The following is a 13,834-nucleotide window of genomic DNA, read 5'->3' on the forward strand; positions in this document are numbered from 1 at the left end:
GTCAGTTAACTTGAGGCCTGGGGTTCTCTAACATCCATATATAACTTCTGTTAGTGCCAATCAGACACTGTTGAAAAATATTCCCCTTCAAGGTTAAGTTTGAATGCTTAATACATTTGTATACACAAAAGTGCAGTACCATGGAGATACTAGTTATCTTTCATATTAAGATCAGAGTAATTCAAGTCTACTCAGGTATCAGTCTTACAGTATATTGTGACAACTGCAAACTGTTTTGTTCCAGTCCAAAAACTGCAAGAAAGCAAAACTTACCTTACTAAGGTCCTTGGCAGTAACACTGTCGTCTTCTCGGCACGGCAAGCGATGAACAAATGCTAACATTTGATATTTAGCTCTAATGAATTCTGCTTTGTTGGGACTGTAAGAAGAAATCAAAGGAGTTGCAAAATAAATGTTGGCTTTTTATAAATAAAATTAAAGTACATAGCATATTTCAATACTGAATGCCAATAGATTTGATTTTTGCACAGAGCAAATGACAGAGTAAGACACTAGGAAATATTTTCATCCGGTACATAATTCAATCCAGATTTTAATTCCCTATTGAAGGGTATTGTTATTGAAAGTAGTGTCAAAATAATTAGAGCTAGTAGTGAAATTATCTCCCCCTTCCAGTGAAAATTTTTGATAAAAATGAAAATGTTATTTTCTTCAACAACAAAATTGTTTGGGGGACGAGGGCTGGGGTTTGTAGAAAAACTGAAAATGCTTGTTTTCAGACAATAACCCTTAGAATTCTGGCAAAAATTGAGATATTTGGTGACAATTTCTGACCACTCTAAAAGTAATAAAGTTACTTCACTATTTTCAGTGATCCTGCTTACAAGCTTAAGGCCTGTCCTGAAATGTTATCAAACCCTCCACTTCTATTGATTTCACTGAAAGCTGCTGGTGCTTAGCACCTCTCAGGATCAACATCTTAAACTAATATATAAAGTCAGATACGAAACTTGGTTTTTAAAACTAATTAGCTGAGCTTCTGAAAGAAAACACGGATACAGTAATGGAAAAGATGACATTTGAGGCATAGAAGAGAAGATTAAAAAAAAAACCAATCCCCAACAATTGAGACCACAGATGATACATTAATACTATTGATGCACATGATGCAAGAGAATGAAAAGACCTCTTCACTCATTTCAGCATAGTCTTTGAAACCCAAACTTTAGTGATCTTCAAGGATACTTCAGAGAATATTTAACATCTCCTCTGCTGTGAGCACAGATCAGGGGTTAAGTCAGTGAATAAAGGAGACTGGATTTTCTCAGATTTATTCACATCAGCAATACTCTTCAATGTCCTTGATAAGACTTGATACAAGATCAGGTTTTTACTCATCTGTTGCTGCCCTTCTCACAGCTAGTCAAAATAGGTACATTTTTACAAAGGGGCTCCTGAAGACACACAGAATTTTATAAACATTCTACTTACTGCACTTTATCCTGTGGATTAGCTTTGCGCCTTCCGCTCATAACAGATGCAGGGTCCAGCAAAGAATGTTCCCATATGGAATTAGCACCATTATTATACAGTGTTTCAACCATCTGAAACCCAAAATGTGTGCAACAGGCATTAAGTATTTTACTATTACCTGCCCAGGCAGAGCAGCTCACAGATGGTATTTCCCAAGTGGAGAGCATTTTTGCGCTACTCCAGAAAGTTGCCAAGGAAGAGGATATTTTTGGACTTTTTTATTAATATTAAAAGGCAGCTGATGTCAAACCTTATTTGGTTAAAAAGAGAGCAGGTTAGGGTGATGTGCTTTTGTCTATACTTGCCATTATCAATTTTAGATTGTACGTGTCCCAAAGCCCAGGTAAGCTTGCTGCAGCTCTTCTTGTTTTCAGGAAGAGCCTCCCCCTCAATTTGAGTTCAAGAAGAGGTTCATCATGTATGTTTACCTATTCTATTCATTTTATTGTTGTATGGCACCTGGAATATCTTGGGATGGGCCTTAAAAATAAGTAGTTTCACAGATTATATTGCAAGCAGGGAAGGCAGCATTTACCTGAAGGCAGACACCTAATGCTGCTTTAAATTGCATCAGTATAAGCAGATCCACTGCTTTGCATCTGGGGACCGAAGACTTTGTTCTCCCAAAGAGACCCAAACTCAGCCATGAAGGAGAGATGGGCAGAATTCCTGGGGAGATCAGTCAACCAGTTACATTGCATTAACTGGCACATTATCCACTTGCCTCTTTTCCCCACAGGTTCTTTGTTTTGCTGTAGGGATATAGGTTAAGAGGCAACTGGTTGTTTCCTCAGACCTCCCTGTTGCGTAGGAACTGAAAGCATGGGTGGCTTCTCCCCACTTTGGCTGGGAGTGATCTTTTTTAGGGTGTGCAGGTGAGACATATGGCATGGTTTCTCCCCAGCTGTGGAGGCTTCTGCTGCTAAAAGCAGCAGCTGCCTATCTAGAGAAGACTGCTGTCTTCTGTACTTAGAAAGTAGCACCAGAGCACAGAGCAGAGAGGTAGTGTGCATTTTGGGGTGGGGAAAGGGAGACAAATCACACACATACAATCTAAACTTACTTATAAAATAAAATATAATTTGCCTGAATCTTAACCTAACCCTCACTTTTATTTTAATTTCATACACATTTACATAGTGAAAGTGTTGGAATCCAGACATGCTACAAAGTAACATCTCACTTTTTAAGTTATTAATCTAGAAGCCTTTGGTTTGTGTTTTTTTGTTTGTTTGTTTGTTTTTAGGAAAAAAAAGGACAGGCTCACATGGAGGTAAATGAGAATGGCAACAAATTTGCATGTTTCTGTGTCCTAAATGGAATGTCAGATTTATTCGTGTGTATACCAGATTCCTATACTGAGCAAGGATAGCTCCTTTAAATTAACTAGGAGAAAGCCTTTGTTTTGGGAATAAATGTTCACAGGCACATATTTGTATACGCATCTGACAATCAGTGTCCATGCCAGTATATATACTGACCTAAAACTGCTACAATATGCAAAATGCAAAGAAATGGAAAATCATGCAATTTTTACTCATTGTTAACTGGCCTGCAGATGTCAGTCAAATTATTATTGCTGCAAGTGCAGATGGTCCACAAACTCTCACCCACAAACACTACTGCTTGGTCTGAACTTAAAAGTTCGGTCGACATAGCTACGTGGGTCAGGGTGTGAAAAGCTGAATGACGTAGCTATAAAAGCTATGCCGATATAGCCCCCAGTGTAGACACATACTACTACTGTTCAGGAAGGGGTTGTTCCTATATCAGTGGAAGAAATCCCTTCCACCAGTGTAGGCTACATCTACAATCCCAGGATATGCCAGCATAGCTGTGTTGATGTAGCTATGCTGGTACAGTCTCTATAGCGCAGACATACCCTCAAGTAAATTTAAACTTTGAAAGAGCAAAGCAACTTTTCAAGAAGGCTTCATTAAAGTAGCTACCAAAGGATCTTTTAGGCTTCCCAAAATAGAGAACATGTGAGAAAGAAGAAATGAAAGCAGAAAGGGCAGGCGCTTAGAATTAGGTTCTCCTAAATAGCCACAGCAACAGACCTCATCTGTAGCTCTGGGGGGGAAAAAGGCTTGTTACAATCTGACCAGTTGAGTAGAAGTGGATGTGCTGCAGTACTCCGCTTGGACAGACAGACAAAAGTTAACTCTCAAAACCAAGGAAATTTTAACTATACCCCAGGCTCTGAATTTGCCCTAACAGTAAATTTAAAATGTGGAGGTAACACTGACTTTTATAATCTATTACAGCAATGTAACAGAACCCAAGAAACCTATTTTAAAAAAGAGCTTAATGAAGCGACCCTCCCCACCAGAAAGTTTAGTAATTAGAGTTCTCTAAGAACTGCATTTTCTGACTCTCATCAGAAAGCAATCCTCAGCTTTTACCTGAAGCAACGTTGGAGGCCATGGTGTGTGTTTAAGATGCCTCACTTGAGAGATATGACGTCCTAGACTCCGATGAACACTACAGCATTCATCACAAATCAGAATTCCCCTGTTTACTGATGCCCAACAGGGGTCTGGAAAAGAGAAGCATATTATTATAATATGGGCAACACTGTGGGCCAGTGGTTAGAGCACAAGACTGGGAATCAGGTGTAACTGGTTCTATTCCTGGATCTACCATCGCTTACTTGCTATATGAACTTGGGAAAATCACAGACTCCCTGGGCCTAAAGATGTTGGGGGAAATATGGGTCTTGTGGTTAGACACTGGACTGGGACTCAGATCAAGTCAGACAAGAAACAATGGTCCTTGCCCTGAAGGACTCACAAACTAACAGACAAACACACAAAGGTTAGGGGGAATGGGAAATACACACTTTCTTTTTTACTGAATGTACATGTCACTCTTTTGAAGTGTATGATGTATTTTATATAGCATCTTTAGGATCACATGAAACAAAAGCTGCAATTTAGCCTGAGGTCAGAGATGCTGTTTCCTTTTAGTGGTAGTGCAAGCAAGATAAGTTAAGTTTAGTAACACCAACACAATTATTTACAGTTTAGCTAGTTTCACCCACTAAAAATAAAGTGGTGTCAAGTTTTAAAGAAAGGCTACCCCCCAGGACATGTGCCAATGGGATTCTTCACTTACACCACTTTTTCAAGATTGTGATGTTTAAACAAGGTGTTTGTCTTCACAGTAAATCCATCTGGTCAGGAACAAAACTCAAAAAGAAGGTAGTATTATGATGACCTGTGTTATTTAGCTAATTCATGCCAGTTAATTTACAGGATCATTTAATATAATTAGAACTAATTAACAAACTAAGCTTTTTGATGCCAGCATTCACTTCAACATAAAAATATATTGCCGTTTCTGCTGATTTAAGTACTGAATATCTAAACAGAACATTTCAATTCCAAATGTTTCTCCTCTCTTCAGATACATTAGAAGCTTCCAAAATGTACAAGCCTCCTTTGTTTATTATGTTTATATAAAGTTTTGTTTTAGACAAAAAGCAAGATTCTTTTTGAATTTAAGCTTGGCTACTGTACTGCTATTTCCAAGGATTTTCAGACCCAAGTATTTAAGGCTCTGTTTCAGATAGTACGAAGTTTCAAAAGACCAAAAACTAGCAAGTGGACAACCAGAACCTGGTCAGCTTTCAGAGAATTAATATTCTATCAACTATACAGAAACAAGTTTTTGTTCAAAATAGCAAGGGCTATAAAATTTAAACAGTTTACAGAGAAGTAAATATGAGTATGTAGATTCCTACAAGTTTCAGAGTAACAGCCGTGTTAGTCTGTATCCACAAAAAGAAGAACAGGAGTACTTGTGGCACCTTAGAGACTAACAAATTTATTAGAGCATAAGCTTTCGTGGACTACAGCCCACTTCTTCGGATGCATATAGAATGGAACATATATTGAGGAGATATATATACACACATACAGAGAGCATAAACAGGTGGGAGTTGTCTTACCAACTCTGAGAGGCCAATTAATTAAGAGAAAAAAAACTTTTGAAGTGATAATCAAGCTAGCCCAGTACAGTTTGATAATAAGTGTGAGAGTACTTACAAGGGGAGATCGAGTCAATGTTTGTAATGGCTCAGCCATTCCCAGTCCTTATTCAAACCGGAGTTGATTGTGTCTAGTTTGCATATCAATTTTAGCTCAGCAGTCTCTCTTTGGAGTCTGTTTTTGAAGTTTTTCTGTTGTAATATAGCCACCCGCAGGTCTGTCACTGAATGACCAGACAGGTTAAAGTGTTCTCCCACTGGTTTTTGAGTATTTTGATTCCTGATGTCAGATTTGTGTCCATTAATTCTTTTGCGGAGAGACTGTCCGGTTTGGCCAATGTACATGGCAGAGGGGCATTGCTGGCACATGATGGCATATATCACATTGGTAGATGTGCAGGTGAACGAGCCCCTGATGGTATGGCTGATGTGATTAGGTCCTATGATGATGTCACTTGAATAGATATGTGGACAGAGTTGGTATCGGGGTTTGTTACAAGGATAGGTTCCTGGGTTAGTGGTTTTGTTCAGTGATGTGTGGTTGCTGGTGAGTATTTGCTTTAGGTTGGGGGGTTGTCTGTAAGCGAGGACAGGTCTGTCTCCCAAGATCTGTGAGAGTAAAGGATCATCTTTCAGGATAGGTTGTAGATCTCTGATGATGCGCTGGAGAGGTTTTAGTTGGGGGCTGAAGGTGACAGCTAGTGGTGTTCTGTTATTTTCTTTGTTGGGCCTGTCTTGTAGGAGGTGACTTCTGGGTACTTGTCTGGCTCTGTCAATCTGTTTTTTCACTTCAGCAGGTGGGTATTGTAGTTTTAAGAATGCTTGATAGAGATCTTGTAGGTGCTTGTCTCTATCCGAGGGATTGGAGCAAATGCGGTTATATCTTAGAGCTTGGCTGTAGACAATGGATCGTGTGGTGTGTCCTGGATGGAAGCTGGAGGCATGTAGGTAAGTGTAGCGGTCAGTAGGTTTCCGGTATAGGGTGGTATTGATGTGACCATCGCTTATTAGCACAGTAGTGTCCAGGAAATGGACCGCTTGTGTGGATTGATCTAGGCGGAGGTTGATGGTGGGATGGAAATTATTGAAATCATGGTGAAATTCCTCAAGGGCTTCTTTTCCATGGGTCCAGATGATGAAGATGTCATCAATGTAGCGCAAGTAGAGTAGGGGCGTTAGGGGACGATGATCCTTTACTCTGGGAGTAAACATTACAACATTGACTATCTCCCCTTGTAAGTACTCTCACACTTATTATCAAACTGTCTGTACTGGGCTAGCTTGATTATCACTTCAAAAGATTTTTTTCTCTTACTTAATTGGCCTCTCAGAGTTGGTAAGACAACTCCCACCTGTTCATGCTCTCTGTATGTGTATATATATATCTCCCCAATATATGTTCCATTCTATATGCATCCGAAGAAGTGGGCTGTAGCCCACGAACGCTTATGCTCTAATAAATGTGTTAGTCTCTAAGGTGCCACAAGTACTCCTGTTCTTTTTGTAAAATGAAAGTAATGTTAGAACAACAACATCTGTCAGATTCTTTAACTCTGATGCTAGTTTAATGTTTAAATCTACCTACAAAATTGCTTTATTCAGTTTACAAAGAGTCTTGTGCTATAAGAGACCAAGAGATCTGAATTTGTAGAAATTAACATATTTCAAGGCAGCACAACAAATTTGTTGCGATTTCTAAACTTAACAGTAGTATGGTACATTATGAACAATCTTATGCTAAAAGCTAATACTTCAATGTTATTTTAATCTGACTTGATGAAGCAGAATTCTTCTCTGAACACAGCCTTCAAAATTCTAGATCACACACACAGATATAAAACAAGCATGTAAAGGGACACTGTCAAGTAGAGTGCACACCCTTAAAATGTGTAACATTTTAGAGGCACTCCCTGTTAGAGTGATAGTATTGATAGAAATGGTAACATTTTAAATACTGTACATCCATCATAGTTTAATGCTATATTTTAGGTTTTACAAACCTCATCAACAAATTAAAACATTGCCCTGCACGATTTCTAATCACTGGATTAGAATAAATTGCCTGGAGAGGTTGTGGAATCTCTATCACTGAAGATTTTTTAAGAGCAGCTTAGACAAATGCCTGTCTGTCATGGATAGTTTATATAATACTTAGTCCTGTCATGAGTGCAGGGGACTGGACTAGATAACCTTTTGAGGTCCCTTACAGTCCCACGATTCTATGATTCAATTTCTCATCCAATCTCTGCAGTACAGGCATAATGAATGGACATGGATGATAAACTCCTGAACACACTGAAGCCCTATCCTTGGAAAACTGTACCCACATTCAACAAATCCCACAGGATTATGCTTCTTGCTTATGCTTTGGCAAAACTGCTATGGCTTGGCATACCCATAATACACTGACTGGATTGTCAGGAAGTGAAACTGATTATGAAATAGTCTTTAATAAACATCTAAGCCAGTGGGTCTCAAACTTTTTTTTTTTTTTTTTACTGGCGACCCCTTTCACATCACAAGTCTCTGAGTGTGAGCCCCCTAATAAATTAAACACACTTTTTAATATATTTAGCACCATTATAAACGCTGGAGGCAAGCAGGGTTTGGGGTGGAGGTTGACAGCTAGCGACCCCCCATGTAATGACCTTGTGAGGGGTCCCAACCCCCAGTTTGAGAACCCCTGATCTAAGCAGAAGAAAGTATAAAAAGGAACAGCAAACAAAAAATAAATCAATTTTTAAATTCTCCCATTTTAATATTCTGTTGGATTATAAACATATGTATGGAAACATGTTTAAAAGAGTAATGTATCTAGACTGTGTCTCCTTAAATGGAGGTTCACTCATGGAATTAGCAATGCAACAAATTCTTTACATTATATAAGTATGCCAATTTACAAGATTTATCTCACTAAATGTTTTTCCTGCAAATTCTATGTTAGACATTTTATTTTTTAAACTTGATACCTAAAATTGTGAGATGAGTAAGGTGTAACTTCGCAGACTCAGAAGTTTCATTCTAGACCAGTGGTTCCCAAACTGAGGTTCTCAGAAAAAAATTCTGTAATGGTGTGCAGAACAATCCCTAGGGACTCCGGACATGGGGGCCAGCAGCCCGAGTCCTGTGACCATGACTTCCTGGCAGAACACGTTTAAGCTTTGTTGCAGTCGTGTGTTGTTTGCCTGGACTGCTCAAGACCCGAATGCTTGTGGGAGGAACTCTTTACTGAGTTGGCTTCTTAAAATACCTTCATGCTCTTTCATGTCTGGTACTCCTGGACGAAACATGTAGGAGGCTTAATCAAAGTGATATAAGCTACAAAAATGAAATCTTGGAAGAATGTTGCCGTTTTCATAATGTAATAAAATTAATAATGTAATGATAAATAATAATGTAATAATAAATAGTGTATAATAAGCATGTCATAAAAAAACAAATTATTTCCAAGATCACTGCTTCTATAATTTATACTCAGGCAAAGAGGAGAAAATCCCTGGAAATATTTTGGGGGAGGGAAGGGGTGGAAGAGGGGAGGTCACGAGATTTGATATTTTCATGAAAGGGGTTCGCAGGTTGCTAAAGTTTGGGAACCACTATTCTAGACCCTTAAAGTCGTTCCCCCCACGCATACACACACTTCATTTTTCCCTTCACGCACTCCCTGCCTTGAAAGGCCACCCTTTTCCCCTCAGCTGTCCATTACCAGGGACACCACCACCATCCTTCTAGTCTCTCCAGCCTATAATCTGGGTGTCATCTTTGATTCAGCCCTCTTTCTAAACCCACACATCCAGACCATGCCTAAATCTTGCTGATTCATATACACACACACTCTCTCCCTCCCTCCGGCCTTTCCTCTTTGTCCACAACACAACAATTTTCATTCAGACCTTCATCTTATCTTGATTACCTACAAGTTCTTTCTCTCTGACCTTGGCTGCTACAACCTTGCCCCCCCCCCCACAAAATTAAATCACTGCAGCTAAAAATCTAAAAACATGCAAAAAAAGGAGACAGTCCTTGTCTCAAAGAATTTACAATCTAAATGTTAGTAGCTGAGCCACCATAACGTTTTTTTAATTATGTTGATATCATTGTACAGCTCATGTTTCAAACTTGAAATTGATAGTAAACTGAAGTTGTGAATGACTACAATAGTACTGATATTTAAACAGCTCCCCCAAGCACACACCCAAACAGCTTCCCATGGCTAACAAGTTGGTAGTCCAATATGCCCTTTCATTTCCTTGTTTGGAAATTTCAGTGGCTGAATGAGCTACGACCACTTGTTTCTAGAGATGGTTCCTCAAGATTAAGAAACTTTACCAAAGCATCATTTTAAAGCTGTAATTCTTGCTCTAGAGCATAACTGGGGAACTGAAATGGCAAGAAACGAGACAGGAGCAACAACTTAATTTAAAGAAAACAATTTGTTTTTACCTAGTAATAGTAGTACATGGTGACAAACAGGAGTCCTTAACTCAGAAACTAGTTTTCTAACATTTCAGTTTGGGACTTTTAAGTCCACATTCTGGAAAGGTGGGTTCCCTGTTCTACAACTGCATCGTCAATTGCTCTTAGTTTTTATTTTTATTGGTAAGTGAATAACTAGTTTATGTTTTCCTCAAGTCTGGGTGACATAGTGCCAGAATAACACTACTACTTTGCACTTCTACCATACCATCCATTCATCCAACAAATTAAAACTCATTGCAAACCCCAGTGAGTTAAGCCCATCAATACTCAAGAGGTAGAAAAGTATTATTATTCCCATTTCACAGGGGCACAGAGAGGGGAAGTGACACACACTGATCGAGCTAGCAGAACCCACATCTACTGATTTCTAGTTTTGTGATTTGGCCAGATGGCCCTTGCCCAAACTAGAAACTGTTTAAAACCATTTTCAGTATACAGATGAGCGATCAGAAACCATCCTAGAAACCCTCTTTTGTTTGTTAGTCTATATTTATATTCCAACAGTGCTCAGAGGCTCCAATTATTGTGCCCGACGCTCTATAAACTGGAAGAGACAGACCCTGCCCAGAATACCCCAAAGGTATTTCAAAAGCCCATGTCCACACTAGAACAACAAACCAGACCAGCTGCGACCATGCTTGGCCACCTTTGTCAGACACAGTGCTAGGACAGCCAGGCTCGACAATGGTTTTCAAACAGGGGCAGGTGGCATGGCTCGCGGCTGGAGGCGGAGAGGATGCCAGGGTGCTGCAGATGGCCCCGGGGAGCGGAAACGGGGGCGCCCAGGCCAGGACACTCCTGTCACCGCAGCTGCAGGCCAGGCTCGGTTCTTTGCTCCAGGGCAGCCGCTGTCACTTGCGAGGAGCGCACACCGCCCAGCGCCTGCACCACTTCTGCACCGGGCTTCCTGTTTGCTACGCGCAGCCAGGGCGGCTCTTTCCGCTCGCACCCCCGAGGCGCCCGCCGCCGGCTGCCGGGGGGGGGGGGTGCCTGGGGCAGGGCCCGCCGGCCACGCAGCCCCCCGGGGGCTCGGCCTAGGTCCGGGTGCAGCGCGGGGCCGGGGGAGGGGCGAACGCGGGCCCCCGGGCAGGGCTCGGCCAGGACCCCGGGCTCCCTCGGGGAAGGCCCCGGCGCGAGAGTCCCAAGGGACGGGGCACCTCGGGGCCGCCCAGCCCCGGCCGCTCCTACCCTGAGCGCTGCAGTCCGCGCAGACCTCGCTGCTCCTCAGCCGCTTCGACATGTCGGCGCGGGCGGCGGGCGCCTGCCTCAGCCTCGGGCGGGGGCCGCGTCTTCCTGCCGCTCGACCGGGTCCCACTGAGGAGCCCCCGCCAGCCAGCAGGGGGCCGCCCCAGGCGTACGCCAGCGCCGCGCGCTACGCCCCCAGCGCCATTCACCAAGCCAGGCAGCAGACTGTCACGTGACAGGGGGGCCCCCTAGGCGGCGGCCGCCATCTTCATTCCTGGCATAGCTCGGGCTGGAACGGGCTTGGAGACCATTTTAGCTCCTGGCAGAAACAGGCCCAGAACCAGACCAGCCTCAGAGCCCTCCCATGTCTACTTTAACATTAGAGATACAAATTATAACCCAGGCATCCACTGTTCCCAAGGAAACTCTGTGTGCTCTTAGAGCAGCATTTGACCATGCACAGGGGCAAATCCCACAGGCCCCTTGTCACCAAGGCACAGGGGCACCATAATTGCAGTCAGGAAGGGAGTGGGGGGTCTGAGACCAGACTGGTGGGTGGAAAAGGCTGACTCAAGGCCAAGCTAGTCCCCCTAACCTTTTCCCTCTCCGAGATGCTCTGTCTACCTCCATAAGCAGGAGCACCTGGTAAAAAAAGGACAGGTTTCAGAGTAGCAGCCGTGTTAGTCTGTATCCGCAAAAAGAACAGGAGTACTTGTGGCACCTTAGAGACTAACAAATTTATTAGAGTATAAGCTTTTGTGGACTACAGCCCACTTCTTCGGATGCATATAGAATGGAACATATATTGAGGAGATATATATACACACATACAGAGAGCATGAACAGGTGGGAGTTGTCTTACCAACTCTGAGAGGCATCCAAAGAAGTGGGCTGTAGTCCACGAAAGCTTATGCTCTAATAAATTTGTTAGTCTCTAAGGTGCCACAAGTACTCCTGTTCTTTTTTTGGTAAAAAAGGAGGAGAGCAAAGTAGGGAGGTTCTACCATAGAATCATAGATTAGGGTTGGAAGAGACCTCAGGAGGTCATCTAGCCCAACCCCCTGCTCAAAGCAGGACCAACCCCAACTAAATCATCCCAGACAGGGCTATATAACTTATGTATTACTATATAAACTTGCCTTTGTCTATAGAGCAGTGCCAAGCCCAACTGTTCAAATATTATGTTAGACCCCAAAAATAATGAGATGCTAAAATTAGCAATGAACTTTAGCTTGTCTTCTGGTTTTCAAGCTGTTAGGGCTCACTTGGCTCACAATTTCAAGCTTTCCTCACTAACCATGAGGGCTAAAAACGAACTTATTAAAAATGACAGCTGGAATTTTCATGTATTCAGTTGTTTCCAAGAGCTGGGCCTTAAAGTAAAAAAAAAAAAATTGTAAGACTTACCATAAAAGTATAAGTGTTAACAATGCTGCCATCTTTCACCTTGAGGGTCATCTGTCTGATCATTTGTAACCACTAGGTAGAGAGAAGAGTAGAGGATCCACCCTCTTGCTGTAGCTTAGCAGCCAGTTAATAGGGGGCTAGAATGGGGGGAGGGAGAGGTCTGCTGGCAAATGTACAAATCTGCACAACTGACCATATGATATATATTAGCTGTCTCACCCGATGGCATCTATCTAACTCCTTACCTACTTACCCATTGCCCAATCTATAGATATTTACTAATCTATCCATCAGGCTATCTCCATACTTGCCCATTTATCTAGCTGGCTCCAGACTGCACACCCATTTATCCAGCAAATTCTCCATTGCCATCTTACATATAAAGCACCTAATAGTAAAGTATCTGCGGGCCATGAAGGGCCCCCTCACTTTTCTCTGAAGCAACAAGGCACTGGCCAGTGATGGAGACACAATACCACAGCCAATGGCCTGAACCACTGCTCTGCACCAGGCTGGCCAGCTGCCCTCTTCCAAGATGGCAACCTGAGGAGGACGGGTAGAAAGGAAGTTGCTGTCACGCACGGTTTGTGTCTGCAGATGGGAGAGCATTGCTGCCCTCACCAAAGATGGCAGCCGAGACGAAACGGATTGGAGGGAGAATCACACTGCCCTAACCCAAGATGGCGGCCTGGGAGTCAGTGCGTGATGCTACCCTCAGCCAAAAGGGCGACCTCGGCTGCACGGAAGTACTAGGAAGGGTCGCTCCCGCCCACGTGGTTACGGAGCCTTCAGGCGAAACCAATGCCCTGATGGGGCGGGGGAAGAGCTCCCACTTCCGTGTATTTTCCCCCGCCAGGCAATGGGCGAGCCTGAGGGAAGGAAGGGTCCATCTGCCTGCTAGAAGAGGGGGGGCGGTAAGGGATAACTTTCCCACCCCCTGGGCCTGCTAGCGGGGCAAGGGGACTGGCCCCGGAGCGGCTTGTGGGAGCCGGGAACCTACCCCCTTCCGGGAGCCCAGTGGTTCGCTCCGGCCGCAGCCCCGGCTGGTGTGAAACATTCTGGGGAGAGAAGGAAAGTGAGGGGCTGGGGTCAGGAGAGGGGAAAGGTCAGCGGTCGGGTGAGAGGTCACGGGAGGGGGCTCGGGAGCTTGGAGGGAGGGGGAGAGACTGTAGGGGAGCGGGGCCTAGAGGGTGAAGGGGCCGGGAGCCTGTTGGGGGAACGCAGAGGGGGCTGGTGGCTGGAGCCTGTTGGGGGGGGGGGGGGGCAGAGGGAGCTGGT

The 13,834-nt window shown here is 43.2% G+C and overlaps 1 protein-coding gene across 8 annotated transcripts in view; it reads right to left on the reverse strand.

Annotated features, from left to right (window-relative positions):
• Nucleotides 1–11,324, reverse strand: part of GIT2 (GIT ArfGAP 2) — a 51,288-nt gene extending 39,964 nt beyond the window's left edge. For 2 of the 8 annotated variants that reach the window (XM_054006794.1, XM_054006791.1), the window contains exons 1-4: nucleotides 11,153–11,310; nucleotides 3,900–4,033; nucleotides 1,453–1,565; nucleotides 274–379 (exon numbers count right to left, since the gene is read on the reverse strand). In XM_054006794.1, coding sequence (XP_053862769.1) covers nucleotides 274–379; nucleotides 1,453–1,565; nucleotides 3,900–4,033; nucleotides 11,153–11,204 — 405 coding nt within the window. In that variant the 5' untranslated portion in view covers nucleotides 11,205–11,310. Of the gene's footprint in view, nucleotides 1–273; nucleotides 380–1,452; nucleotides 1,566–3,899; nucleotides 4,034–11,152 lie in introns of all 8 variants that reach the window. The other 6 variants (XR_008442537.1, XM_054006798.1, XM_054006792.1 and 3 more) reach the window with 6 other exon arrangements.
• Between the last annotated feature and the right edge of the window lie 2,510 nt (nucleotides 11,325–13,834).

This window comes from Malaclemys terrapin, chromosome 16 (genome assembly GCF_027887155.1).
Source record: "Malaclemys terrapin pileata isolate rMalTer1 chromosome 16, rMalTer1.hap1, whole genome shotgun sequence".
Taxonomy (NCBI): Eukaryota; Metazoa; Chordata; order Testudines; family Emydidae; genus Malaclemys; species Malaclemys terrapin.